At 33.9% G+C, this 27,737-nt stretch overlaps 1 protein-coding gene across 1 annotated transcript; it reads left to right on the top strand.

Annotated features, from left to right (window-relative positions):
- Window positions 1–18: 18 nt before the first annotated feature.
- LOC119079716 lies at window positions 19–27,650 on the top strand. The gene is made up of 8 exons (XM_037187772.1): window positions 19–676; window positions 9,923–9,985; window positions 18,727–19,879; window positions 19,938–20,058; window positions 20,180–20,407; window positions 20,470–23,249; window positions 23,316–23,542; window positions 23,611–27,650. The coding sequence occupies exons 1-8, from the start codon at window positions 643–645 to the stop codon at window positions 25,596–25,598; spliced, it is 6,594 nt and encodes a 2,197-aa protein (XP_037043667.1). The 5' UTR covers window positions 19–642; the 3' UTR covers window positions 25,599–27,650.
- The last annotated feature ends 87 nt before the right edge of the window (window positions 27,651–27,737 follow it).

Below are 27,737 nucleotides of genomic sequence, written 5' to 3'. Positions count from 1 at the left end.
TTGTGATCCCACTAGTACTTGTTGCAGCCTCTCACACGCACACACACATTCATAGGTGTAAATTCGACTAAACCCCTAAACATACTTTCGATGTTTATTCTGTAAGGTTTGTAAGTCGACTCGAGTACGTGCTCCGTGACTTTTTGTGCAAATTTTTATTATTTTTCTTTAAGAAATATTTTTATAATAAACGGAATAATTTCAACCAATTTTTATCAATCGTTTGAGAATTAATTTCGGTGCAGTGAATTGTGACGGAAATAGAAAAAATTGATAAATATCACACATTTTTATGTATATTTAAAATTAAATGATGTTGGTTGAATGAAATTTCTTTTGGAAGAATTTTCAACATGAGAACATTGTCTTTGATAAAAAAAATTTATATAAAAGCAAAAAAATAAGTCGTTTTGTGAATGTGCGTGATTGGAAATTACAATGTAAATGTATGTATAAAAGTGTGTATATATATGCTACGATAAAGGCAAAGTTTATTTATCCAATACAAACAAAAAAAAAGTTATAAAATGATGTTGTGCTTACCAGTATGAGTTTGACAGAGAAGAAGATATACAGCTCTTTATAATTTTGAGCATTAGCATTTTGTATTTTTGTACGTCATAGTCATTTAAACACACTCAAATGGCAAGACGAAGAAAAGAGACTTCAAAATCAAGTGAGTACATATAGACATTTTTTGTGATGAATCAGATTTACAAATTTGTGATTGAGTGGCTTTACATCTCCGCGTTAAATTTTTGAAAACAATTTGCATATTAAGACACAATTCGCGAACATTTTACACTATAATCACTATTCATCTGTTATCGATAACGACGACAAAAATAATGACAAGCTCTGGGTAATATGGTACTTTGTATAGGCTGCATGTTAAAGAAATTGAAGTGTAAGATCTGAAATCAACAGATTAAAAATACTTTGATCGATGGAAGTAATAGACTCGATAATAATACTGGTCATATGCTTGCCGTCTGTAACAGGTTCATATTTCCGACAACGATACTATACCACATACTACCAAATCTCTTCCTATTCAATAAAGGGCTCGAAGATTTCCTATTATATGAACGTATAATCCGGCAATGATTTCCATCAAAATAAAATAGATTTTCCTGTTTTGTGCTTTTAATGTCTTTAATCCTATTACATCTATTCGGTCCTCCCTATATTTACCTGTTCTTTATAAATAAATGTAACGTCAAAGTTTGTTTTATTTTTCTTCCTACATTATAACACCAGCGATTGATACATCGGCAGGTATACAGGAAGTGTTTTATTTTTTCGTCATTTGAATGTGCTTACGGAGTTTTTTTTTCTTCAAATTTATGCATAGGCTCAGCGGTAGCTGGATTTGTTTTAATGGCAATTCAAATCTTTTAAAAGATCTGTTTGATAAAATCGGTAGAACCAGAATGCCATTCATGGTTCTCATTAATTGAAATCAAGTTCGTTGATACATCGAGTAGAATTGGTCGGAAGTTACATAGACGAAAAATCTGCACGATTACGACTTATTGATTTGATTGAATACATCTGTCTGTCCCGAAAATGTGTGAACATATTTCAAAACTAGCATAGCTGGAAACTCCACAACAACCAAACACTTTTTTATAAATTCAAATTGACTTAACATAGGTCGAAACAGGTGAAAAATTCATCAATATTTTGAATAATATTAAACCATTGATCAATACGGTTCGTTCATCATCGCAACTCCATATAACTCAGTTTTTTTTTCTAAATGAATATGAAAGACACTTCTCGCGAAATAATGTGGCTATCCTTAGTATACATTACTCAGAAGGAATTCCATCATACTCACGTCATATCTTATATCTGTTTATCTCTTTATTAAATACACAACATGTATACAATTACATTGTTTAGAAACTTTATAAAGGAAACCTGTTTCATCGTGGCTTTGTGTGAACCCATCAATTTCATCTCAGTTTCGCCTACACCAATTACCATTTTGTATTTCAATATCACATTTCAATGTATGTAGAAATTAGCCTAATGCAATCTAAAAGACGGTTTCGTTGCCTATAATTCAAACTTATGGGTTCGCATTGTGGAGATACACTTTGTTTGTATATTCAAACAGTTGATATTACGTATAGTCATGTTCGTTTATGTGTGCATAAGAAATAACAGCGCAGAAGTATGTGCTCCATACCGACTATGATATTATATGCATAGATATATTGTCGGTAAATTCTGCTAATGAATGTAATGTGGATGCCATATGTTCAAATATTATTGTTCCTTGTCTCTAGTTTATTCCAAAGTTTGAAACTATTATCCATCGAATGATATTATATATGAGCAAATTCTGACTAGTTAGATGAATAATATCGTCGTTCAAGCTGTTCAAATAGCCAGAATGGGGTATCGAAATATGGTTAACATCTTCGTCAATTCGACAGAAACACAACAGGTTCGATTTAAGTAAATGCTACAAAATACGCCCACTACATCGTGGAGGGAATTCCTTAACATATTGCACAACAACATTAGAATGTGTAGCAAAGGTGATTTTCGCCAATAAAACTAGTGTGCACACCGACCTAATGATGCAAGAAAATTTCATAGTCAGTTTCGTTGCGCAACATTCAGTCTCGCATTCAAATCAAAACGTTTTTAGAGTGGCGCATTCTTTCGACGACAGAAATGACTACTAAAATGATCGTGTAGCAAAATGCATTTCAATATAGGATTGAGTGTGTTCTCTAAATAGATTTGGCCTTCGCAGAGCAGGTGCTTAACACAAATGTTACGACAAATAACATTTCCCTATAAAATTTTGTATCTCGTTCGGCATTTAAATCACAAAATCGAAACGAAAATTTTTGCACTCAACATTCAGACAGCAATCGGCGGTTGTATGCTTGGAGCAGATAAAACCAGATGACAAGACTAGTTTTTACGATATTTTTTTTCACGAGAGATTCCCCTATACAAGGTTCTGATACGAAAAGGGTCATTGTCTCTTTCCCACCTGAATGGATCATAAAATTTTATTTTTGTTATTCTTACTGTATTTCTCTTTCACATCACAGCGCAGTGCCTTCTCCATTTGTTTTTCGTTTCCAATGTATATAATAACAACCATGTATATAGCAATATAGTTTCGACTGAAACATCAACTCATCCAACTGCCGCCACAAGTGTTTTAATGTCGCCTTACTTGTTTTGTTTCTTTATACGAAATGAAATGTAATATGGTAGGCCGTAGACACTAACATATTTCTTCTTTTTTTCATAGATAGATGTTATTTAAAAAAAGAGAAGAAGAAGAAAGAATTTCGGATACAAACAAGTTAGACGTGTGCATCGAATCTGAAAATAAAAAGTTTCAATGCCAAAAAATTCAAAATAAATTTTATTTTGATTCATTCAATGGTTGAATGTCTTTCTCTTCTCTTTATATATTTTTGTTGATTAGAGTATGTTCCGAATTTATTTATTTTTTCACAAATTGAAAGCTGCATGATGAATACAATGATAACAACTTTTTTGTTTCCACTTCATTCATTGATTCACTTTCGTTGCAACAAGAATGCAATTCAATTGAGAAATAAAATCAATGTGTTGTTTATACACTTTGCGTAGAGACAATTGTTGCGTTACCGGATTTTTGCTGTCAAAAAAACTCGTATGGTAGCTTATTAATTGCCGGTTTTTTTCCTCTTAGTTATCGAATCTGTCCTACAGCCTGTAAAACATAAAATTTGCAACTTGTTCAATTCATTGGAAAAGTATAAGTTGAAGAAAAAAATAGCAAATGTTTGCAATTTATTCAAGCGAAACAACAATTAATAAAAATTTTAAGTACTTGACCAGCAGCACCAACAACTACAAAGATTTTTTTTTGAACGTTAGTATATAGTTTGCCTAATAAACATAATATATTCGTTTTTAAAATAAAATATTTGTGTCTGTGTAAAGCACAAGCGACTTTTTAATGTTTGTCATATTTTTTAACCGCTTTATAGTAGAGACTGCCATAGACCCAAGTTAAATCCTGATGTACTATTAGATCACCTAACAGGTAGATTAGTTCTATCGATAATGCATTTCAAACATTACCAACTCCAACAAGCGGGTAAAATCTGTTCTGTGTTCGAAAACGTTTGATGTGTTTGTTTATCTGATGATTTGAGAAACGGAAAAAAATTAACATTTCATTTCAGTCTAGTCTCTCTGTCGCTTTGATATTTTATATTGAATATTGATTCTATTTTCGTTGGGAGTTGGTTTTTTTCCCTATCGTAGTGTAGTATCGTTCGTTCATTCAGTTTTACCGAAGTAGGAAAGATTAGTTTGTTTGATGAACAAAAGATAATTTTTTGAAATTAATTAACGAAATGTCATCAGGATTCTAAAGTAGTAGAAAATTGGGTACTACTACCAAACAACACTATAGTAAGGATTACTTCTGTGGCGCCATAAAAGATCTTTAAGACTTATTGGCCTAACGTATGTTACACCTGCGATAGTGTTCCGGACAAACTTAAGCTGAAATAGTTACGCCCGTTACGCCTATACCTGACACATTACAGAGGATACACTTTATGTACAGTCTCTTAGGTATGTGACTCAATAAGTAAATAAATCTGAAGCTAACATATTTTCGCTAAACGATTTAAATGTTTGTCGTAATAATTGTTGATACACTTATACACTTAAATCGAAGAATTTAATTTTAATCTTTCTTGTTTATGTAATCTTGTTTCCTTGACGAATAATCTCTTTGAATAAATTGTTGCTTTCATCTTTTTTTTCGTTGATGTCATGCTTCAAAAATGTGCGAAATAGGGGGAAGAGAGAGAATCCAAAAAATATTTATCTAGCCCGTTTCAGCCGGATTAAAAAACCTCTTGTAACAGTGTGAATTTAATCTAGGATAATGCGATAATTACCCAACTGAACCAGGTATGAGACCCATCAAAACAGTGTACCCTTTTCACTAATCACTAAGCTGTTTATGAGGGCCTGCCCTGCAACTCTGAAATGCTAATTGATTCATTTTAAATTGTAAAAGCGTATCGTAATCAAATCATTAAGTTGCTACTTCATTTGCGTAAAGTATCTTCTATTTTTTGATACAAACTCTATCAATATTTTATCATTTATATAAGAGAAGAGCAACCAGACGTTATCGCTTTTATTCGTAGTTATCGATAACCGGTAACTAGCCGTTTTACATAACGTTAGGGAAAATCCTACGCAATAGAGTAGTTAGTTGTCTTTCACCAACAGGTGCATTTATTTTTTTAAGATTCGAAAGAAGCGAAAATTCAACAAACATGTTTCCTGAAATTGAGGCCTTGTAAAAAGGCAGGCGTCTTATGGGCAATTACATGGATACTAATCTTTCGTGTCTTATTTTGTCTTCCTGAACTAATTTTTGAATCCAATAGTTTGCATTTCAATCATCGCCATGAAAATTTCCGTATAAAGATAATGCGAAGAATACTTCTCAAATATAGATCAAAATCTCATGATTGGTGATAACATGTACTCACACTTACAGTTATAATGAGTAATAATTTTTGACGTCATTTTTTGTCTTTTAGCAGACCCGACAAATTTTTGAGTCACGCGAATTTAGCTTTTCTTAAAACCTTATCACTTATCAATCTTATCTAAACAGAAAGAAAAGTAAAAATGTTCTCTAAGACATTTATGTCGCCTTTCATTCAAAGTAAGGTTTTCCAGAAGGCGACAATTAATTTGACAAGTAAAAATTTCGAATGATCTGAATTTTATAAAGAAATCCATTGATTATGGCTGGAATATTTGTCTAACTTGTTTACTTCTTACTAGCAGGCTCTAAAATGGTTGTTTTGACTAATTGAGTTAGCATGTTTAAAAACAGTAATTTGGAATTTGGAAATTTGGAACCAGGTGCATAATTTACTGTTAAAAATCAATTTAGTTAAATCTTTTACTTCAGTCATGTACCGTGTGCCCTTCCCAAAATCTATTACTTCAATATGTTTAATCATATATTATAAGAGAAAACCAACTATATCTTGAGCTCATCACTCATACTTGTCGTAGTTGTCGATATCAAATGACGCCGAAATGTGGCGTTAGATCATTGATCATTAAGTAGAAACATCCTACCTCCTCTAGGACTATCAGATGCTTCTTTTGATAGATGAACAAAAGCGACGGTTCGTTGCTCTGTCTACCCACAATGGATGGTAGTATAGATAATAAAAATAAAATTTTCGCTTGGAGAATAGAAACAAAAAAAGGAAAAAAAACCCTCGAACAAAACCAATTCTATGTAGGATGATACGAGTAGCTACATTTTAATTTCCTGGAAAGGTGAGGTCAGCCAGGTAGATCATGTTCCAGCTCAGGTAAAATTAAAAGTCGGCTCAACAAAATTATACATGGGATACAACACTATGAATGTGTTCAACTTGTGTCACTAATTAAATGAAAGATTTTCTCGGAATAGTCATACGAATTTCCGAAACTTATTTATTTACTAAATATAATTTTCCTTGGCTGCTTCAACACCTACACGACATTCCAACGATAAAGTCAACAATTAATTTCGATATATTAATGTGAAATACAAAGTGGTAATAACGTCGTTCTATCTCGTTTATTTCGACTGTAAAGATATACACAAGCATTTGGTTGAAGCGAAACAGACATTTTGTTATTTCTTGTTTTTAGCTTTTCTTTACACCAGCAGGTTTTATTTTGTTTATTATATAGGTGTAGCTAGCGCACGACCATTTTAGCATGTATCGGTAGCGCTTGTGTATGGGAATTCCCTTACGTAACCAATTGCTGTTAATGCTGATTAATGTTGTTATTCTAAGTCTAAATTCTACTGAAAAATTATTTCAACAACTTATTGTATTAGTTTTCAACTTTGGAGATATGATTTTCAGGGTGAAAAGGTGGACTAATATTTTTGTAAATGGTTCGGGCGAAATTTCTTTTTACAAAATGTTTCTCTCTTCATTTATATTGAGCGATGAGTATTCTGGTATGCGATTTCTTCTTCGCTTTAATTTTTTGTTTTGAATATTTTACTTTATTCGATCAGCATTTTATGTGGCAGGAAGTCTCATTCGCTATTTTTAAAAAATATAAAAAAAATTCATTGTTGACTAATTTTTGAAATCTTAACGAAAAAATTCTGCAGTTAAATTAATTTCAAAGTTTTATTTTTGGTTTTGTTTAGTATAGGATTCGTCATACAGTTTTGTTTGGAATTTTAGTAATTTGATTTAATTTTCTAGGAATAGTTATTTGTTTAACAAAACAAGAAATTCCAATTAGATCGAATGCCGTAGTTCGCTCGAGTTAGAATATAATTTATCGATGGACTGGGCTGCGTTTTGCGGTCCTCATTTACATACAGTTTACACAATTCGTATTAGGATTATAAAATAATCATTTAATTTGTTTCAAACACACTCAAGGGATTCGTTTGTGGAGATATTATCTACTATATTCAAACGTAAAGTACTAAGGACCGTCATATTTTTTCTGCGTACAATCGGGTCATTCAACTAAACTGTTTACAATTAAAGTCATGCAACAACCACAGTATAATGTTAAAATTTGCAATACAAAAAATTATATTTTTAGCTGAGTCTGCTTTTATTCAAAACTGGTTGACTAATTCTCGAAAAGTTATTGAGTCGAAGGAAAGATATATTATCGTCGTTTTATCGAAACAAAACTTCGATTAATTTCTTTGAATAAATGAGAATGTCCAGTCATAAGTTTTATATATATGACGACGGCGACTCACTTATCACAATTAAAACTACTCTGTTTAAACTTGTTCGGAAACGCAATTATTACTAAGAAATTCTATTTTTACGACATCTAAGACATAATAAATTAAGGTAGTCTTTGCATGACTTAGATGAAATAATTGTTAAAGTAGAGCAAATAAATAATATAACCGAAGCAGATAAGATCGAAATGTTACATACACAGTTGCAACAAAATGTTAAACCACATTCACCACCAACGAAAATTTTACAATATTATTTGTTTCAAGCTCAAACCATTTCCTTCAAATGGTTTTCATTTCACTTATACATAAATAGAAATCAAAATTACTATTGATACCATCAATGACAAAATTATTATTTCAAATGAAAAACATTGCTCTACGAGTTGGCGATTTTTTTTTATTTTTATAAATAATTGAACACTTGAATGACTCAATATCATAATTATAGCAATAGAACAACATGGTCATTTTAGAATTAACGTTTATATATTGACGAGTATAAGCAACTAGCTCTGCTTCATTTTATTTAAATTTTGAAATAGAAAAAAAAGCATTTTGAACCGTAGACATGATTTCGTATCAATTCGGCTTTTCAGCATCACTTTGACCTTCGTTGAAATATCTTTGTTCGAATCATTAATGCTGTTCTGGGATTGATTGGAATTCCCCATAAAAATTCTTTTCGTTGAGTAGACATTGTTCAGAACTGATCTAATGCGTCTGGTCTTTGTGGTGCGGAATAGAAAAAAGTAATTGAGAATTCAGTGTGTTCATAACGCAAACGCATAAAATTATCCCATGAAAATTTTTTCGATAACAGAAGCAACAAATTTTCGTCATATATCCAACGTGTGTGTATGTATTTTTTTTATAAGTCTCCACCTCTTAATTTAGTTCATTTTGCTTGGCGCCAAGTTGACGGGTTCGTTTACAGAGAGGAATCTCTTTCGACGTAAGATTAACTTGTTTATATATAAAAACATTTTCATATATATAATCAAGCAGTCTGTATATTATATAATGTGTGAATGTGTCTATGGCAAAACTACGTAATGGCAGCTACACATTAGGTATATTCAACATATATTTACTTCCAACAGCAAAGGCTGTGTGTGTTTGAAAATATTTACAGTCGATGGAAATACTGTTAAAATTGGAAACAAAATGTTTTTAGCCAACTTTCGTATAGGTTTAATGCTACAAAGACTTGAAATGATTTTCAGGCAACATACTCTTCTGTCTTTCTAAGACTGTAAAGACCAATCAAAAAATGTACAATGATCAGTTTTGTTACACAACACAATTCTTATTTATGCCGTCATTATTTTAAATCAACTGAATTACAGTCGTACAGCAGCTTTTGACAGATCTTATTTATATCTTTTTTATTTGTATCGTAATGTTTACGTAAACTCAACCATTTCCGTAGCTTCAATGTCCTCTAATTTGGATTCGATTCGAATGCGTGATCATTGTGTCTATTAAGCATGATCTGCCTAATGGATAATTAATTAAATTATGGATCGTCGGTTTATTACACGAGAAATCGATCTTTTTATCATGTAAAGTGGGAAGAAATTTTTATGAGATTCTTTCTCGTCTTAAAGCTACGGAAATGTTGAGAAAAACTACCGAGTCCAATGACTAACTATTAAATGATTTAAATATAGTTCGCAACGAGGGGTGATAAAATTCGTTGAAGAAGGATTTTTGTAAAAGAAAATCCTTTGAGGATTTTCAATGATTTTAAGATGACCGTTTACCGTTTTTACTGGATTTTCACTGATTTTTAAAGGTAATTTGTTTACGTTCTGACAATTTCTTTGGAATTCATTGGACTCTTTTTAGTTTTCCGAAGATTTTACTAGATTTTTCATTTATTTATTTATCGTATGGCAGTTGCTCTCGATTTTTTTAATATCTTTCTGTTCAAATGATTTTTTTTGTTTCCAAAAATTTTCAAAGGATTTGTAAGGCTTTTTTGTTGACAAAGCATTTTCCAAGTTTATCTGTCCCTCGATTCACAGTTTACACCTACTACTGGTAATCAAATTCATTATTCATTTCAGTCTGCTTGAAATAGTACTAAATTAACATTTTTCATTTTATTCTTTTCAGAGTCATCTGTTCGAAAAACTATGGACAATGCAAATGCAGTCGACGGAGATAACAAATTAAAAGGTACATCATCATCAACCGATAAATTACCAATTGCTACTAAGGTTTCAAATAGTATAAGTGATCTAAAACTTCAATGTATGAAAGCGACTCTGCATATAGCGTCAAAATATAGTATCTACTGCTAGGAATTTTATTTTTGTCTTTTGGAATTGTAATAATACTATAACTCGGATCATATCACTCGTCATAACAAAAAGGCATTTATCACTAGGAAGCACTTAAAAAGGTGACAGAAATAATAGACTTTAAGTGGATAAGTCTGACTGGTGATCCAAAATTTAACTATTTGATTTCTTTGTGAAGAAACAAAATTCTATTTTCTATTGCTGTATTACAACTTTTTATAAACAGTATCAGTATCAATGCTTTTTTCGCTACATTTAGAATATCTTCCGAAACACCTGTGAGGATTACGGTCTTTTCATTTTTACTCGGGTGATTCCGAACCCTGTAGAAACGAGACTAAGACTTAATTAAGTATTTTCAATACCATCAAAAGATACGTTTAAATGTTATCACATTGTTATGCCTTTGATGATACGTGAATCAATTTACTTTAATCTGACTCGTCTTTATTCCGAAAATCAACTATACATTGATAGTGTCGTCCCAGCCAAATCAAAGTTTAACTTTTATCATTATCAATATGTCAAATAAAATTGCATTTCAAACAGAAACGCCACATTGGTTCGTTGTATTTGTCCGAAATTAGGTGCCAGTTTAACGTATAATATACTTACTTAAATAGATCAACATGCACGTCTCACCATGATAATATATTCAATGTAATACTCGTAACGCAGTGCTAAAAATCATTCGATCGCAAGTAAAAGAATTGAATAGCCGAGTATTTTGATAAAATATGCGTTTTATTTTCGTTTCTGTTACTTTGATAATAATTAACACTGCTGTAAATGTGCTTCTTTATCGGTATAATTCGTTTCGCTAGTCATCATCTATACCATTGGCGGCACATAAGTCACGTTGAAAATGGTGTATGGTTAGATTGTTCTTGTGATGATCACCAACAGTGATCCAATAATAAGACACTTTGTATTCGCTTATTTTCTGCTTACCACGCAACCATCTAGGGCAATAAACGATAAAATGTAAGGAGCCAAAGCAGTCATCAAATCAATGTTTTTACTATTAATTTCTTATCAGCAAAATTTTCAACTGTGCGTCTTCTGTTGACTTTGAAATTAATGTTATCTTAATAGTTACTTATAAAAGTCTTTTTGTTGCGGGGCATTTTTAATATTGATGATTTGAAAGATCGATGTCTGTATGCATTTTAATTTTTTAATTTTCCGAGCTAGTCGCTACTAACGTACATACAATATAGCACTCCGTTCTAAAGGATTTTTGATTATATGAAACTTTAGTCGCCTAGGGCATCAAGTAAATTTGTGGAGCCTTTATTATTCAAATGACAACGATAAAAAATATCATGGATTACATTTTAAGTATGTCTGCCGTTTATCGCCGTACCTATTTACCTCTTAAATACGAATTTAATATAAGAAACTTTGAAAACTTAAAAAATGTTATAAAATCAACGAAAATTCATACCTTTATCATTCGTTACACATAGATAAAAGTTGACTTATTGTAGGAAATAAAATAAAAATTCAATACTCACTGGTTGACCATCGGTTTTGTTCAATCTTGAGTATTAGTTGGATTTTATTAACGGAGTTTAGCGAATCACATTTTGTGCTCTCAGACGAGATTGTCTATTTGTGAATTAACAGTGTTCTTCAGCAGTATTAAACATGTTTTATAAGGACAAAATCAATTTTCTTTCGTTTTATTGTCGGAATCTCAAGTAAAGTGTGTGTCGAAACTAAATGTTCAGTTGATATTTTTGCTCTACCAAAGAAAATTTATATCAAAACGGCTGAAAAAACCTCGTCTCTAAAGGATGTATTCAATATTTCAACTATTGCACAGGTCAGTTTTCTTTGAAATGACCAAACGTTTGCAATTGTAAAAAGATTCTGTGATTGTTTCTCTGAATACATTTTATTACACTGGGACGTTCAGACATGGTATACGGGTTTCATGGTCAACGAGGATGTTAGGGAAAATTGTTTTTATTTGAAAACTATGTCTTCTCTACCTTCAGTATTAATAAAAAGACTTTCGATGTTATTGATTCGGATACATGAAGTAAATCTAATTCTTTCGGAGTGGATTTATGCATTTGTCTGACGAAGGAAAAAATTGTTCCAAAGGCTAGGCTTCAAAATCTGTAACTTCCTCTATCAACTATACCAAGTGGTCAATGTAAAATCGTAACGAAACAGATTATAATTATTATACGGTATTAACGCATCACATTATTATAATAATAAATTAAAGTATCAAAGTTTATCAAACACATTCTGCTAACATCGGGGATATACTCTAAAAAGCACGAAAACCTATTGGTATTCATTAAAATAAAATTCACACTAACACATCGGTCGCCGTAATCAATCCAACGAATTGTGTGTGTAAGTCGAAGAACCTGAATCAGTAATTGTGAAGTCAAGAAAACGATTTGAATAGGTCAAGTTGGCTCGCATTTAACGATATTTTGTTTCGTTATAGTGTTTAAATACGTTTACAAAGAAATTTTATTATCTATTTTGGTAATTTTCTAATTAAAGTGTAATTTCTTTCAAATCGATCCATATTGTATTGCAATACAAAATGAAATTGTATAAGAATTACGCGACAGCAATTTTATTCATAAATCGTATCCATAACACTATGAAACGTATACGTACAATAATAATAAAAAAATGTGCAGCAGGTATCTTCCATTGAACCTTCTCTCATCTAAAACTATCATTTCGAGTCAGAACTGCAAATGTATTTTACTTTAACATACGTTTTCTTCTTCATTGTAGACATTGCACAGACAAATAATTTTTGTCGATATATCTCGAATATACACGTGTATATATATATATGTATATGCACTTAAGCTGATATATTGATGGTATATAGACATAAAATACAAAACAGTACTTGAGTTGCTATTCTCGGCTCTCACCATCGTATGATTAAAGTTATTATTATATATTCCCCGAGTAAGATACTCAGTCGGCAAAGTTTTCTTATACATTCTGTTCATTTTCCTTATCTTTCGTTAACGAAAAATATATTCACAAAAAGCCGCACATAATAATGTGTTTAAAAGGCATTCGGTTTAGTACGTGGTTACTTACAAAACTCATAAAACTTGTATTTTTAAAGAGCTCAAATGTCCGAATGTAAACAGTTTCTTTGTTAATTGTGAATGTAAATTGAAAAACGATTTGGTAAACGGAGACACAAATATATTTATTTGCACTATATAGCAACTATATAGTATATCGAGTTGATTATAATACACACTGATATAGGTATTGAATACATAAGCCAATTTATATAATTTTATTTATTTATTTTAAAATTCTTGCTCAGTGAGATTGTAATTATTCGTATGTATAAAAAAAAACTGATTACGTCCTAGTCCTATACTGTGAATATCATTAAGTGAAATTAAAAAAAAATTAATCCAATTTTATTTGTTGTGAACCTTACCAGCATTCTTATACCAATTTGTTTACCTATAGCAATATTTCTGTTTTGCTATGTCTTGCAATTTTTGTACATAATCAGTTAAAAAGGTGGTATGTTGTGGCAGGAAAATTAAAACTTTTTGATAATGCGTAATTATTAGATAACATTTTGCAATTTTCTATCGCTTCAACATGTTGATATTTAGTCACATTTGAGACGGGTACAAAGTTTCTTATTATAGCATTGTGGTTGAACAGAGTGAACCTACAAGCTAAGTAAATATTCGTTGAGTGTTTTTACTGTACATGTGCTTTTATTGTTTGATTCATGAATATTTTGTGTTTATTACAGTCGTTAGGTTATTAATCATCTTATCTAATTTGCAATTTAATTATTCGATTAATCATCACCTGAATCTCATTTTGATAAAAATCATTAACTACGCATAGACGTTCGACTGAATTGATTGGATTTGATTCGGTTTCTTTCTGCGTTATGTGTGTATATACTCAATGACAAAACATGTATATGAACAGGCTAGCAATATATTATCAATATTTTGAATGTTCAGTGGTGTCGCTCAAATAAATAATTTTGAGATAATGATACAATGGGAACGCTGATATATTCAAATTGTAACTTGAAGATCATTCATTGATTTATAGATGATGACGGAGTAATAATTTCGTAAATTTTACCGTCACTTACTGTAAAGACATAGCTTCTGTCCGATTTTCGAAAACACGAAAATCTTTAATGAAAAAACTATTCAGGACTGTAATGGAATTCAATTAAATTGCTTCATATGCAAATTCAAAATTCAATTAATTCAACTACGTTCTCTAAGTTAATTGTTGAAAATATGATAATGGAACAATCTGCCTCAGTTAACAATTTATGTTAGTTTCTTCACCGATTCGGTATATGTATTCGTTTTGTTGGTGTAGGGCTTTAGGAACACTCTCTTTTGGATGTTTTATTTCACAGAACGAAACGACACATCTGGATGTACGAATTTAATTGATTTCAAAATGTTAAATTCGTTAAATTACAGGGTTAAGAAATTATGGATTGTAAGATTCGAAGGACAAATCGCATCTCAATAAACTGAAATATATTTTTGATTTTTCATCATTTTAACCTTGAAGTGCGCCAATTTTAAAATACATTCATAATCTGATATTAAAGTTCGCGTCATACGAATGTAGCACCTGTTCCGATAAAATTAGATCTGCTATCGATAATTCACATTTCGAGGTGCCACAACGATGAGTACGAAGAAGAATTTTTTTTATTTAAAATTTCATCTATCACCTAAACATTCATAGAGAAAAGCTACGTTGTATAGCCCACAAACGTTCCGAAGCCTAAGTACAAAGTTCACTCCCACACATCTTTCGCATCGTTATAACAAATTCATATGAAAATGTTTTCGCGACTTTTATGTTTTCATTTCAAAGTGACAACACTATACATAGAAGAGATAAAATTTACTTCAATTGCCACCTGCGACAATTTTTCCGTGTACACAGTACACATACATATACCCTCATTTTGTGTAAAATTGCATGCGAATTTCGAAATCAGAACTTTCATTCGGTATCTTACGGTGTGTGTATATAGAACTATACTGTTGGAAATAATTCAGTAATGCCATTTTCACAGTGGATTAGATACATTTTCTCGTCATTGTGTGCACAAAATAAAATGTAAAATTCCACCGAATTCCACCTACACTTTCAGAAATAATGTCGCACAGTTATATGAGAAAAAGAACGTGCCAATACTTTATTCGAACCGTTTGCAGTGCATATTATTATTAACCGGAATCTTAATGGTTTGAACTTGTGCAAATAAACGCGCAATCTGAAGTATCAATTGATCAATTTCTACTTTCACGACATCCTTTACTCATCGCTCGTATGTCTGCTGTTTACTGAAATTGAAAATGACGTCGAAATCCATATATTTTTTCAAGTTTATTAGTGATCGTTATCTGATTTTCGATAATTTGACATCATATTTCCACGAATTTCATTAGTCTGAAACGCGTTCTGCGGTTTCAACCGTGTGATTTTTTAATTTAACAAAAGTATCTAATTGGAAGATGACGTAATTTCCAATAAATGACGTCACTTTTCAGTGAGATAAACTGAAAACAAAACTGTCTAAACTTTGAGATAGGTATCTTCCTTCCATTCGCTATTTTTCGAACACTTTACCACTGTTTATTTAGTTGATATAGTCAACTAGTTATGTGCTTGAGTCTTTTTTTCTTTCGAATAAAAATAGCAACACACTGCACAAAATTCTATGATTAATATCACTAATTTGTCAATCTGAGACAATTTGTTTATATGTGTACATTGTACACGATTCTATTTGTGGTTGTATATAAATGAGGCGTTCGTGTGTGCACTTTAAGATACGGCTTAAATTGTTTATGTCAATAACTTTAAGTCTTTGGAGCCGATTCAGTCATACATTAAGTATAACATTCCCTTACCTGTTGTGAATTTGCACTATAATCCAATTATTGACGATAGACAATCAAAATTTTACATTCTGTCCAGTACGAGATCGTTTAGTATTTGGTATCTTAACCGATCGCTGAAACATAACATAACACAACTCTGTGTGATTATGCCAAGGTAGATAAACTGGGAATTACTATAATGTTAGTATGGATGTGAGATAGTGTTCAAACATTAAATGCGTTGAGTTTAGATAGTTGTATGTATGAACTGAACACTTCTAAAAATAATATTCAATTCAACACGTCATTCATATCTTCACGATTTTATATTATGAGATTACGTAAAATAATGTGAACAAGAAATGAAATGAGCAACGGTACAATAAAATGCTCACATTTTTATTTCTATTATTTCCTATGGCTACCTACCGTTGTCGGTTGACGCATTGTTTTCAGGTTGTTCATGATTTTTTTTCTGCGATTTTTCTGTATGTGCAGACTGCTTGATTTTCTTTTATATTTATTTTGCTTGAGCTCGAGGTATTTTCTTCTTGCTTGTTTTAATTAATTGAATTTACGAAAATATTCCAACAAATCTTTACTGGCCAATTACTTTTCGGATTAAGATTAGGTCATTTACGCATTTTAATTTCGTAAGTTTTTTTTAAAATATGTTCGTAATTCTACATAATTCAAAAGTCCGGCTGTCTGGCACCACATCGTATTTGTTGATATATTTACATCGTCGTCATCTCTTCCAATATGAGTGTCTTCTTGAAAGTCACCTGACACTGGTAAAGAATTCTAAATGAAAAGACATTCGCAGAACTAATAATTTTATTAATCGTATAAGTATATCTACATCGCCTGAAGTCTTAAAAATGTTTATAGCTCAACGCTATGCTAATGAATATAGCCAACAAGCGACCTAGTCGATAATTTGATGATTAGTTGATATGTAATTCAAACGGAAAATAGTGACGCCGATGATGGTAATATTTACTGAGTTAATTACAGAAATGGTCGCGCGACTCTTTAGATTGACTGGTTGACAACTTAATCCTGTACATTGTATACGATAGACTTACGTACGGTTTACATTAAGTGTCTGATTTTTTTGTCAGTTACATAAATAAAATTCGATTTTTTTATCAACAACAAAACCATTATCATCCGTCAACTTAACACGTAATACGTTTAGTCTTATCACAGAAAACCTATTCACACTATCGTTACAAATGTTTCAATTTATTTGTATTGTCAATTAAAATGTTTGGGATTTCTCGTTGTAACCTCCTGAGGTCAACGAATGTACGTCATATTTTGTATTATTCGCCTGTGTGGTATCTTAAAAGGCAATGTTTTCGAATGTTTTGTCTTTAATTTCGTCAGTGAATTAAACTTTGGTTTACTTGAAACATTTTTTTTTCGGAATATCGTTCGTACCCGAATGAGAACCAACAGATAAAAGATAAAAATTAGATCAATTGATTTGATTATGTCACAAAATCCGGCTCCAAATGATATTTTGAAAATGATAACACCGTTAATAACTAGTGCTATACCATTCATCGACGTGGTGGTCTGAACAAACATCGTGAGTCACAATTATTGGATTTTCTATTGATAAGATTTGATAATAAAAATATAGATTGGTCAAATCGAACGGTGAGCAGTCGAACCAATTCCAATTTTTAGTTTCACTTTAAACCGTTAAAGTATACGCTGTACAGTTGGGATATTTGTATATTTACATTGTATTGATATTCAACTTTCAACGGAAGCTATATCGAAGCGAACTTTGATACCTATTCAACGTAAGCAAAGTGCAAAGTGTTCATATTCATATATGACATCAATTATTATCGAAACTGCTTTGCATTGCTATATTGCTTAGTAATACAACAACGCACAGTATTGACTAAAAAATTACACCAAGTTGTTTACACACGAAAATGGTTCGGAAGTTCTTTAATACTACCCTTTTAGTCTGCACAAAAAATGTGACCACGGATATTGCCGGAAGGTTTATTTTATTGTGACACAAGTTGAGAAAGAGGTCTAACCCTTGCGCCAATATATCTTTGTTTACTTTGTAATTCCGACATTTGTTGGTACAACAAACTCATTCACAAAAAATTCTTCAACCATGAGTCGACTATTGATTTGTATTCTTCGCATAAATTTTCTCAATTTTCAAAATGTCATCACCAGCACCATCCAAGCCAACCGGTCTAACACATTTTAGTTTGTTTGTGCAGTATGTGTTTGATCGGTATTTTAATAAACATTGAAGCGCTAAAATGACGTAACTATTTACATTATCTCTTTCCTAAAAGAAACCGTCCCTGAACTCTCTTCCAATATCAATACAATCATGCGTATACACAAATTTTTACACACAATTTAGATTTTGAAGTAAATTTCATTACAACTCTTCAGAGCTAAATAAATAAAATGATAAATGAAGTAAACATTCTAGCCTGAGTGTAGTACTCGTATTATATACTATTTTGTATTAATTACGTGTATTGCGTAGCTGTTATTTGAAATACATTTTTTATTCGGCACCACAGTTTGGTAACATTTTTTTCGTTCAATTTGAAGCGATATGTAAAGAATTAATTTTTTTCGGACCCACTAATCACATTGCTTGATGATATCCAATTTAACAGTTCCTTACTCAAACAATATTTTCTCCATATTTCAGATGATCCTGGTGGTGGACAACCACAGGCTATGGATGAAATAAAATATTTGTCCAACATAACGAGTCAGGCAAATAATCCGACAGAAATTTCCCAACAAAATCAAATTCACGATAATCATCATCATCATAAATACAACAACAGCAACACCCACGTTTCCGATCTTAAGTACCTGCATAAAAAATTTAAACGAATCGCCAGTGCCACCGTTGTAGATAATATTAATACTCCAGTCATAGATAGTCGTCCAATAAATGAAGTAAAATTAAATTCGAGCAGTCAACCTGAAATTGTCGGTCAAGGAGATGTCCATCATTTGAACAATATTTCAAAGGATGAACAACAGTTCCATCGACTAAAAACTGATCAAGAGACAGTGGATGAAAAGTCAGAGGTTGTAGTTCCACAAAAAACGCTGCATCAAGAAAATCCGAAACATTTTCATCCAACAACTGCAACCGTTCTCAATGGATTCAGTTACTCATACACTAACAATAATAGTAGATCAATTGAAGCTGTAAACAATTTAAACGAAATAAGTAAATTCAACGCAAACGGTAGCCCCATCATAGCTGCATCGAATGAAAAGTTTAACAATTTTGCGCAAACTGACGTTGCCAACCTAATTAATTCACACAAACAGAGTGTCAATGCCATTATATCGAACAGTTCTTCCATAAGTTCAGTGAACACAACAAAAACCTATTTTATACCAGTGGAAACAGCACTGAAGAACCAGGACGGTGTGAAAACGTCGCCGCTGGAAATTAATCAGCAAAGGTTAGACTCATATACACCTCCAACGGTTAATTACCAACAGACATTGATGGGGAAATCAACATTCAACAATTATCCACTGAAAACGCCCACACATCATTACCAGTCAATTGGTGACGTTGTCCGACCAACAACTTCGACGCTTAACTCGATTTCGATCATTCAAGCGCCAAATCAGTCCAAAATGCAATATCAACAAACACACCCAGAAGCATCCCAAACACCAGGTCGCTATGTGTGTCCATACTGTCAGTTGAACTGTACCAAACCATCTGTTTTACAAAAACATATCCGTGCTCATACAAACGAACGGCCATATCCTTGTGATGTATGCGATTTTGCATTTAAGACAAGAAGTAATTTGTACAAACATTGCAGGTGCGATCGATTTTAATTGGCGAATAAACGAAGTTTTAAACCTGTAATTCTCTTGCAGATCCAGAGCTCATGCTCTTCGAACGCAAGGCGTTGAACCGCAACCAGACGATGAAGCTTCTTTGGGTGGCTCGGATCAAGATCAAGACCAAGAACTCAGTAGCAGTGCCAGTTCAGATGTTGTAAGTAAACACACTATCACATTGAGTCTTCGCGATTCACGACTAGTCGTCCTAAATATGAACAAAGACTGAAATATTTGGAAACGTCGACAGTAGATTCTCATCGGTTTTCGTATTTCAGATAAGTGGAACAGCATCGCCAACAGAAGATCGAGTATCATCTCCCTCTTCGCATCAGATTGAAAAACCGTACAAGCCAAAGTTTCACAATGCCGCACTCTACACCGCAGAAGATCAACAAAAACAAAAATTTGCTCAACAACATCAGCAGCCTCAATCCCAACAACAACTACAGCCCACAACATCTACAATTACCACTCCCGGTGCCATATCCATATCCCATCCACTGGTAAGTGTTATTAGTCCCTTTTTGGGCCGATACGAGGTTATTACGACAAATTTTACTTTCAGTCAACACAAAACGTGGAATATTTGAAAGAGCGCATTTCGAAAATAATATCCGAAAATGAAACGATCGTGGAAGGGGTTGAGGCTCCACTGAAAAAGAAATACCGAAAAATAACGGGTATATCACGCGGCGCTTCTGTAAACGAAACTCCCAGCACAAAACTGACCATGGCTTTATTGAAACGTGAACGCGAAGAATCACAAAACAATGCCAACAATAACGTTACCACAGCAAGTGTTCAACAAAGTACTACATCGACTACAGTCACTTCCAGTCAAACGGTCCGACCAACCCTACCAACGCTACAGCAACAAGCTCAGCAAGTGCTTCAGTCTAGCCAACAGTTTTCATTAAATCTGACACAAATATTTGATGCCAACGAAAATCAAAGAAAACGAAGATTCAGTGAAGGTATTGGAATCAGTCAGGAAGTTGCAACGCATCCACAAAATCCCGAACGGTCAATAATAAAGGATTTATTATTGAATTCGCGTGGTTTGGCAGTACCGACTGGAGAAGGAGATGAAGCGGTCTACACATGTCCATTGTGCAAAATAACATTTCGTAGAGCAGATAATCTACAATATCACACCCAATGTTACTGTCAAGGTAGTCCAGCTTCAACTCCTCAAAGTGCACCAATAAGTCCCGTTGGTTCACCTTCGCATAAATACTTGCGATCGAATTCATTTAACGTAAATCTACCTGAAAGATACAATCCGAACACTTTAGCCAAACTAGCTAGTAGTACACTACGACATCCGAGTAAGACACCGTTGAGCCTAGCTAAATTGGCACAAACGAAAATCAAACCAGGCCGATCAAAACCTGAAAATATTGTGATAAATAAAGACACGTGTCCAGCACCAACACCACTGCCAACTCAATCCATTTCTGTGCAATGTGCTCCGATAGCGAAATTAATTGACGCTCCGTTGCCATCTCCTGGACCACTGTTGGGAAAGACTAGATTGGTGGACACATACAACGGTGATCGGATGACTGAAGAAGCAATTGTTTCACATTTTACAAGTGAACGTGATAGTTCTGCTCAAGCCTACAATATAAAATCGTTTCCAGCCGATAGAGAAAAACGATCTCGTGTGGATAGTTACTCATTGAATTCACCTGTTTTCCTAACGTCGATGGAGCAACTGGCATCACCCAATTCAAGACTACTTCAAATGTGTGGTGGCGATCTCAAGATCGTCGAACGACGTGAAGAGACTGTCCCAAAATTTGGCTCTTCAGGAGGATCAATAGTTTCAATATCACCTCCATCTGATTGCCATACACCCGAGCCATTTAGTATTCGTTCAGGCTTACTTTCCGGTGGAGGAGTAGTTGATTCTGATGTCAACTCAACTACGGGTTATGCTACCCCTACATTAACACCGAAACATGGACAGTTAAGTGGTCAATATTTCCAATTTCCACCTATAAGCCCAATCATCACCGGATACAATCCGTTAACATTGCCGCCCGTTCATGCAACCACAATTGTCCATGGAGGACGAATAATCCCTCATGTTCCTGGTATTCCCGGTCCAAGTTCATTATCTCCACGTCCCGTGAGCCCGTTAAAACGTATTCCTAGTCCTAGTAATCGGCGAATGGTTCCGAGTCCACTGACACTGTCATCGTCAAATGCGATAATGACCAATACCAACAGCGCTACTCCAAAATTTACAGTTCAAACAAACTCGCAAGTTAATAAGAGTTTAGTTGCACGAACCATTCCTAACATCAAAATCGATGATTCCGATGAGAAATCGAAGAAGATCGGCCGCAATGGTATCAACGAAAGTAATTTAATATCACCTATCACTTCGGCGAAACCCGACACTAAAAGGTCATTCAACTTTTCGCGAATCGCTGAAAATCTAAGTCCTCGCAATGATATGAAGAAAAACATTCAAGAGCCAATCGATGCCGACGTGAGATACTTCAATTTCGATAATTTGGTAACAAAACCGGAAATCAAGTCATCCCACACATCTCCGCTGCACATTGATGTGTCTACGGCGCCAAATCTACAAATTATTCGTTTAGAAGAAACGACCACAATAAATGAACCCGCAAAATCGACCAAGTTCCTAAGGCCATCCAGTCTTCCGTTAAAGCCGGGCACATTTACTCCGAAACGACATCATGGCATCACACCGACCGCTAACACTTTGCCATTGATATCACCAGAAACACCGCGACCATCAAAGAGTTGCGTGCAACTTTATCTCAATGGGCATGCTTACACTTATCTGGGTCTGAAATGCAGTACAAAGACATTTTATTGTACAGTTAATCGGCCGCAGCCCGTACATTTCACCAATCAACACAAATTGTCGATCTACAGCAATTGGCAAATATGTGCGGAAAGTGATCCACATCCATTAGGATTGTCACCGAAAAATGCAATGTCCCTATACGATTCGAGGCAAAGACCATCAATGCCGTATACGATGGCTAAACAGTCACAAACATGTACCACACTTCATTCGCAGTCATTGATTGTTACACCATTTGACAACAATAAGTTGTTGTCAACGAATGATAATTCCAGTGCCAATAGAAATGCCGCCACATCTAAATCAGAAGCAACTGTACCGGCTGTCAGCGGTGGATACGAAAGCAACGAAAATTATACTTACGTTAGAGGCAGAGGTCGTGGGCGTTACGTTTGTTCAGAATGTGGTATTCGTTGTAAGAAGCCGTCTATGTTGAAGAAGCATATACGAACTCACAGTGATGTTCGACCATATACCTGTCAGCACTGTCTATTTAGGTTAGTAAATTATTGTAAATTTTCCTGTTTTGATGTCGTTAATCATTGTTATGTTACTGTCCACAGTTTCAAAACGAAAGGCAATCTGACAAAACATATGAAGTCAAAAGCTCACTATAAAAAATGTGAAGAACTGGGTCTGACTCCACTTCCACCATCTACGGATGATGATGGAGCAGATGACGACATGGAGGGATCTTCAATGACTTCTGGTGATCACACATCCACGGTTCCTGGTGACTCTGACACAGATGATTTAACTGACGGAGAAGATGGGGAAAATGATAGTAGCGGTAAGTTATTTTACATTCCGTCAGTCACAAGCGGGTATATCTCAAATGGACACTTTCCGTCTTCTCAGATACCAGTGATTCCAAAATGCGACTGCCTGAACACGAAGCAGCAAGATGTTTATTATATTTATCACAAACTCCTCCCGGCAACACATCGATGCCCAATTTGATTCCCGTGCGTCCGATGACGTATCCATACGGAGATCAGCCGTCGCAAATATTCACTCAACCAACTTCGGATCCACCATCAGCACGTCGGGTTATATCGTTTCAAACAGCTACACCATTCGAATCGCCCAAACACGATCAGTACTACGCGAATCCTAAAGTATCGGTGATGAGTCAGAAGTTTGAAGATTCAAACAGTATGCCAATTGATCTGACCAAACCGCGTGATACGCAACAAGTTGTGCAGCAAACCCATTCTTCCATGCAACAAAACTCGAATGAAGTTGACGGAATCATACTGAAAGGACCGGCCGGATTCTTGACAACATTGGTATCGAATACAGACAAGCTACAAACGCGACACCAAGTCATATCACCATTAGTCGATGAAAATATCTTCATGCAAACGTATTTAACCGAAAGAGCATTGCAGGATACAAAGATAAAGCAGAGCCAAATGTATCGACATGTCGTGACATCCACAATCAATACAACAACCAGCAGTGTGGTATCGAAAATTTCATTGATGGATATGGAAAGTAGGAGGACATCATTACCAACCTCTTTTGACAAGCAAACGTTTACAATCAACACGATTACTGTCTCCACATCGAGTACTGTTTCATCAAGTTCAGAGAAAAAGATACATCCAACCATGTCAACTGCTGTGGCATTACAGACTAAGCCTCTGCCAGTTGTTGAAAAGGTGATTGCAAATTCACAAAATGGATGCTCACGAGAATTTGAGAAAATTGTCAGTGTGGAAAGTCGTTTCGATCGCAATGATGATAACACTAGTGGCATGGATACTTTAGCTGAAATTGCGGCTAGTTCAGTTAAATTGGATATAACGCAGACTCGTATAAAAGTTGTCGATGCCGAAAATTTGAATGTGCCGTCTTCACAGCAGGCAAACAGTGCCAAAAGCGTAGCGTCGGAGTATTTAAAGATGACATCGGCCGAATTCATGAAAGCACACCAATACAAAAGTGATCGCGAAGAGAGTGATGAAAGTGAATCCGAAGATGAAGGTGGTCCAATAAAGCCACCAGAGTTCGCCGGGGTGTTAGCTAGAAAATTTGTCGGCGACGATAACTTCAAAGGTAACGCTCCCGATTTCAATGTGGTTCAATTAATCCAAGAAGACGGCCGATCAGCGTGTTCCATATGCCATAAAACATTTCCGAAACCATCACAAGTCAAATTGCATATGAACATTCACTACATGGAACGGAAATTCCGCTGTGAACCATGTGCAGTCAGCTTTCGCACACAAGGTCATTTGCAGAAACACGAACGTTCCGAACAACATAAAAACAAGGTGCTAATGACATCGACATTCGGTAATGTAACCACATCGAACCCACGACCCTTCGAGTGTTCCGATTGCAATATAGCGTTTCGAATCCACGGACATTTGGCTAAACATCTACGGTCGAAGACCCACGTCCAGAAATTAGAATGTTTGCAGAAGCTACCGTTCGGAACATATGCTGAAATCGAACGAGCTGGCATCAGTCTAACCGACATTGACACCACCGACTGTCACAATAGTTTGGCCAGTTTGAAGCTATTGGCTCAACGATTGCTGGATAAGGACCCGAGCAAATTGAGTGGTTGGACACACGGTGACGAACAACACGTGCGCAATTTTACCAACGAATCGAGGGAAAGTAATAGCGACGGCGAACCGATTTGCAGTCCGGATGATGAATCGATCGGTGACGGTCGTATATCAGATAGAGAAATGGGTGGTGGTGGTATGTCTGACGGTAGTGTGGTGTCGGGTTCAGTGAAACGAAAAAGTGAAATGAATGGCATCTTTGAATTGAATGAATCAGGAGTTGAAAATCATGAAAAAAGACTCAAGATTTTTAGTGACACTTAGTGCCAAATCTATTTTTACTTTAATTAATTGAATGAGAGAAGATTGAAAATAGTTTTTATTCTAGAGATTTTCTATATCTACACACAAGAAAAGATTTTTTTTTTTTAAATTAGCAGTTATAACTGGTGATAATAATTTTAAGGACAGCTACATGATATTCATTTTTACCATAGAGTTTTGTTTTGTGAATTTACCGGAAACAATTGAATCGGTCTACATTTTCAACGAAATGATCATCCGTTTTATCAATCGCATTTCATTTTACCTAATACCGCTTTGGAAACATACTTGCTCCGGCATCCTTTTTTCAATCGACTTAACTCCGACGACCTCCAACTTCGGGAAGACAAAAATAAAATCTGATCCATGATCCAATAAACAACCACAAATTTTTGTGTTATGATTTCGATTTGGATGTATTCTCAACGAATAGGAGTTCCTTTTGGTGCCATTACGACATATTCAGTTTATTTGCCGGTATTTTATAAACATTTTTGGATTTATGTTTTTGGGTTATAACGGCAGCACTAAAATGCTATCTCGTCTATAACTTCCACAATAATCCGACAATTCCATTGAAAGTTGGTGTGAACAAGACACCATTAGTTTTGTCAATATACAGATTCGCGATACATCTAAACACAAGTAAAACTCAACATCATATGACCCACAATAGTGAGATTGCGATATTCCTTATAAGTTATAAGTTGACGTAAAGCTTGGAAAGTATAAGTAGTGACGTCTCCATCCACATACGTCTTACGTTACGGCAGAGTAAAGTAAATCAGGCAGGAGCGCTTGATTTGACTAGGGACCTGAATAATCTGGTATTTTCATGTATGAGGTCACTTATTTGACGTTTTGAAAATGCCTGGCTTATTTTCCTCTGCTGTGCTTTCGTCGACTTATAATAATGAGTGATAACATCAATCTATTTACAAACCCAAAAATGATAATAATTTGATGCTACAATATACAACAACTGGAAAGGGTCTTTTATGTTCGAGAAATGGTAAATGGTTCGAGGCGAAGCCGAGGCTCTATATTTCGAGAATTGATTGGCTGTACGAAGTTGGTTAATTTATACGCTACAAATGAATAGAACTGATTTCGAATTGCTGTTTTACTAAAAGAGTTAGATGCCTTCTTTCTAAATAATAATGTTTTATCCCACCTTTGAAACAAATATTTGAAACTAGGTAATTTTGTCTCCCCGTGTCGAGAGTTAAAGTCGAATAAGTAAAAAGTACGAATTGTTCGGATTACCATTTTACAATGTAGTTTGTATGACTCATTTGGACAAAATGATTGAGTAATCTTATAGAGTTCCCTTTTACATTTAATTTTATTTCAAGAAATATTGTGTTTTGCATTTTCTATACATAAAAAAGGCTGTCAATGTTTTAGTTAGCCTTGAATGATACTTCAATTTTTTACAAGTTTCAAAAGTTGGCTGGAAAAATGTTTTTTTCTTGGCAGGCATAAATTTAAAATTTGGTTCATTTTCGACGTTATTTTATTTCCAAAACCACATCAACGTGAATAAAAATGATATCAAGACAAACATATTCAAATGATTAATCCACATTTTTATATTAAAAAAAAAAACAAAACAAAAACAAATTGTAAAACTATTTCTCTACAATGAAAAATGAACTATTCAAACAAATATGATACGAATTATTAAAATATATAGATGTCCAGTGCTTTAATGAAGAGTAAAAAAAATAAATAAATAATGAAACATAAAAAGAATATTTTTAATAAGGAAATGGAAACAACATTTTAAGCAAAAACGATAAAGTAAAAATATTATATCGGCGTCATATCATATTTAAAACAAAACAAAACAAAAAAAAAAACAATGAGAGAGAGAAGTGATTTTGTAGTTTCATTTAAAATTGTACATAAAGATAATATGGTGAAGAATTCATTTGACTCCGATTTTTCTGATTATATTTAGATTTTATTTTTTGGTTATTTGTATTTTATAAAGTCTTCCATATCATCAATCAACAATAGATGTGAAATAAAACAAAATATTTAAATAATTAAACATTTGTTTCCATTATCAGCATTCAGCCGAATTATTCTAATCGAAGTTCAGTTTATTTTCGGAAGAGATGTCGATTGGAAATG

The sequence above is a fragment of the Bradysia coprophila genome, unplaced genomic scaffold (assembly GCF_014529535.1).
Source record: "Bradysia coprophila strain Holo2 unplaced genomic scaffold, BU_Bcop_v1 contig_326, whole genome shotgun sequence".
NCBI classification, from domain to species: domain Eukaryota; kingdom Metazoa; phylum Arthropoda; class Insecta; order Diptera; family Sciaridae; genus Bradysia; species Bradysia coprophila.
This window is presented reverse-complemented; position numbering and strand designations above follow the sequence as displayed.

What these genes read in the sequence shown, in the direction of transcription:
- LOC119079716 (XM_037187772.1), top strand. Translation starts at nt 643, where the DNA reads ATGGCAAGACGAAGAAAAGAGACTTCAAAATCAA. An exon ending in CGGAGATAACAAATTAAAAG is followed by an intron (nt 9,986 to 18,726) that starts GTACATCATCAT and finishes TCCATATTTCAG; the next exon opens with ATGATCCTGGTGGTGGACAA. An exon ending in TATCCATATCCCATCCACTG is followed by an intron (nt 20,408 to 20,469) that starts GTAAGTGTTATT and finishes TTTTACTTTCAG; the next exon opens with TCAACACAAAACGTGGAATA.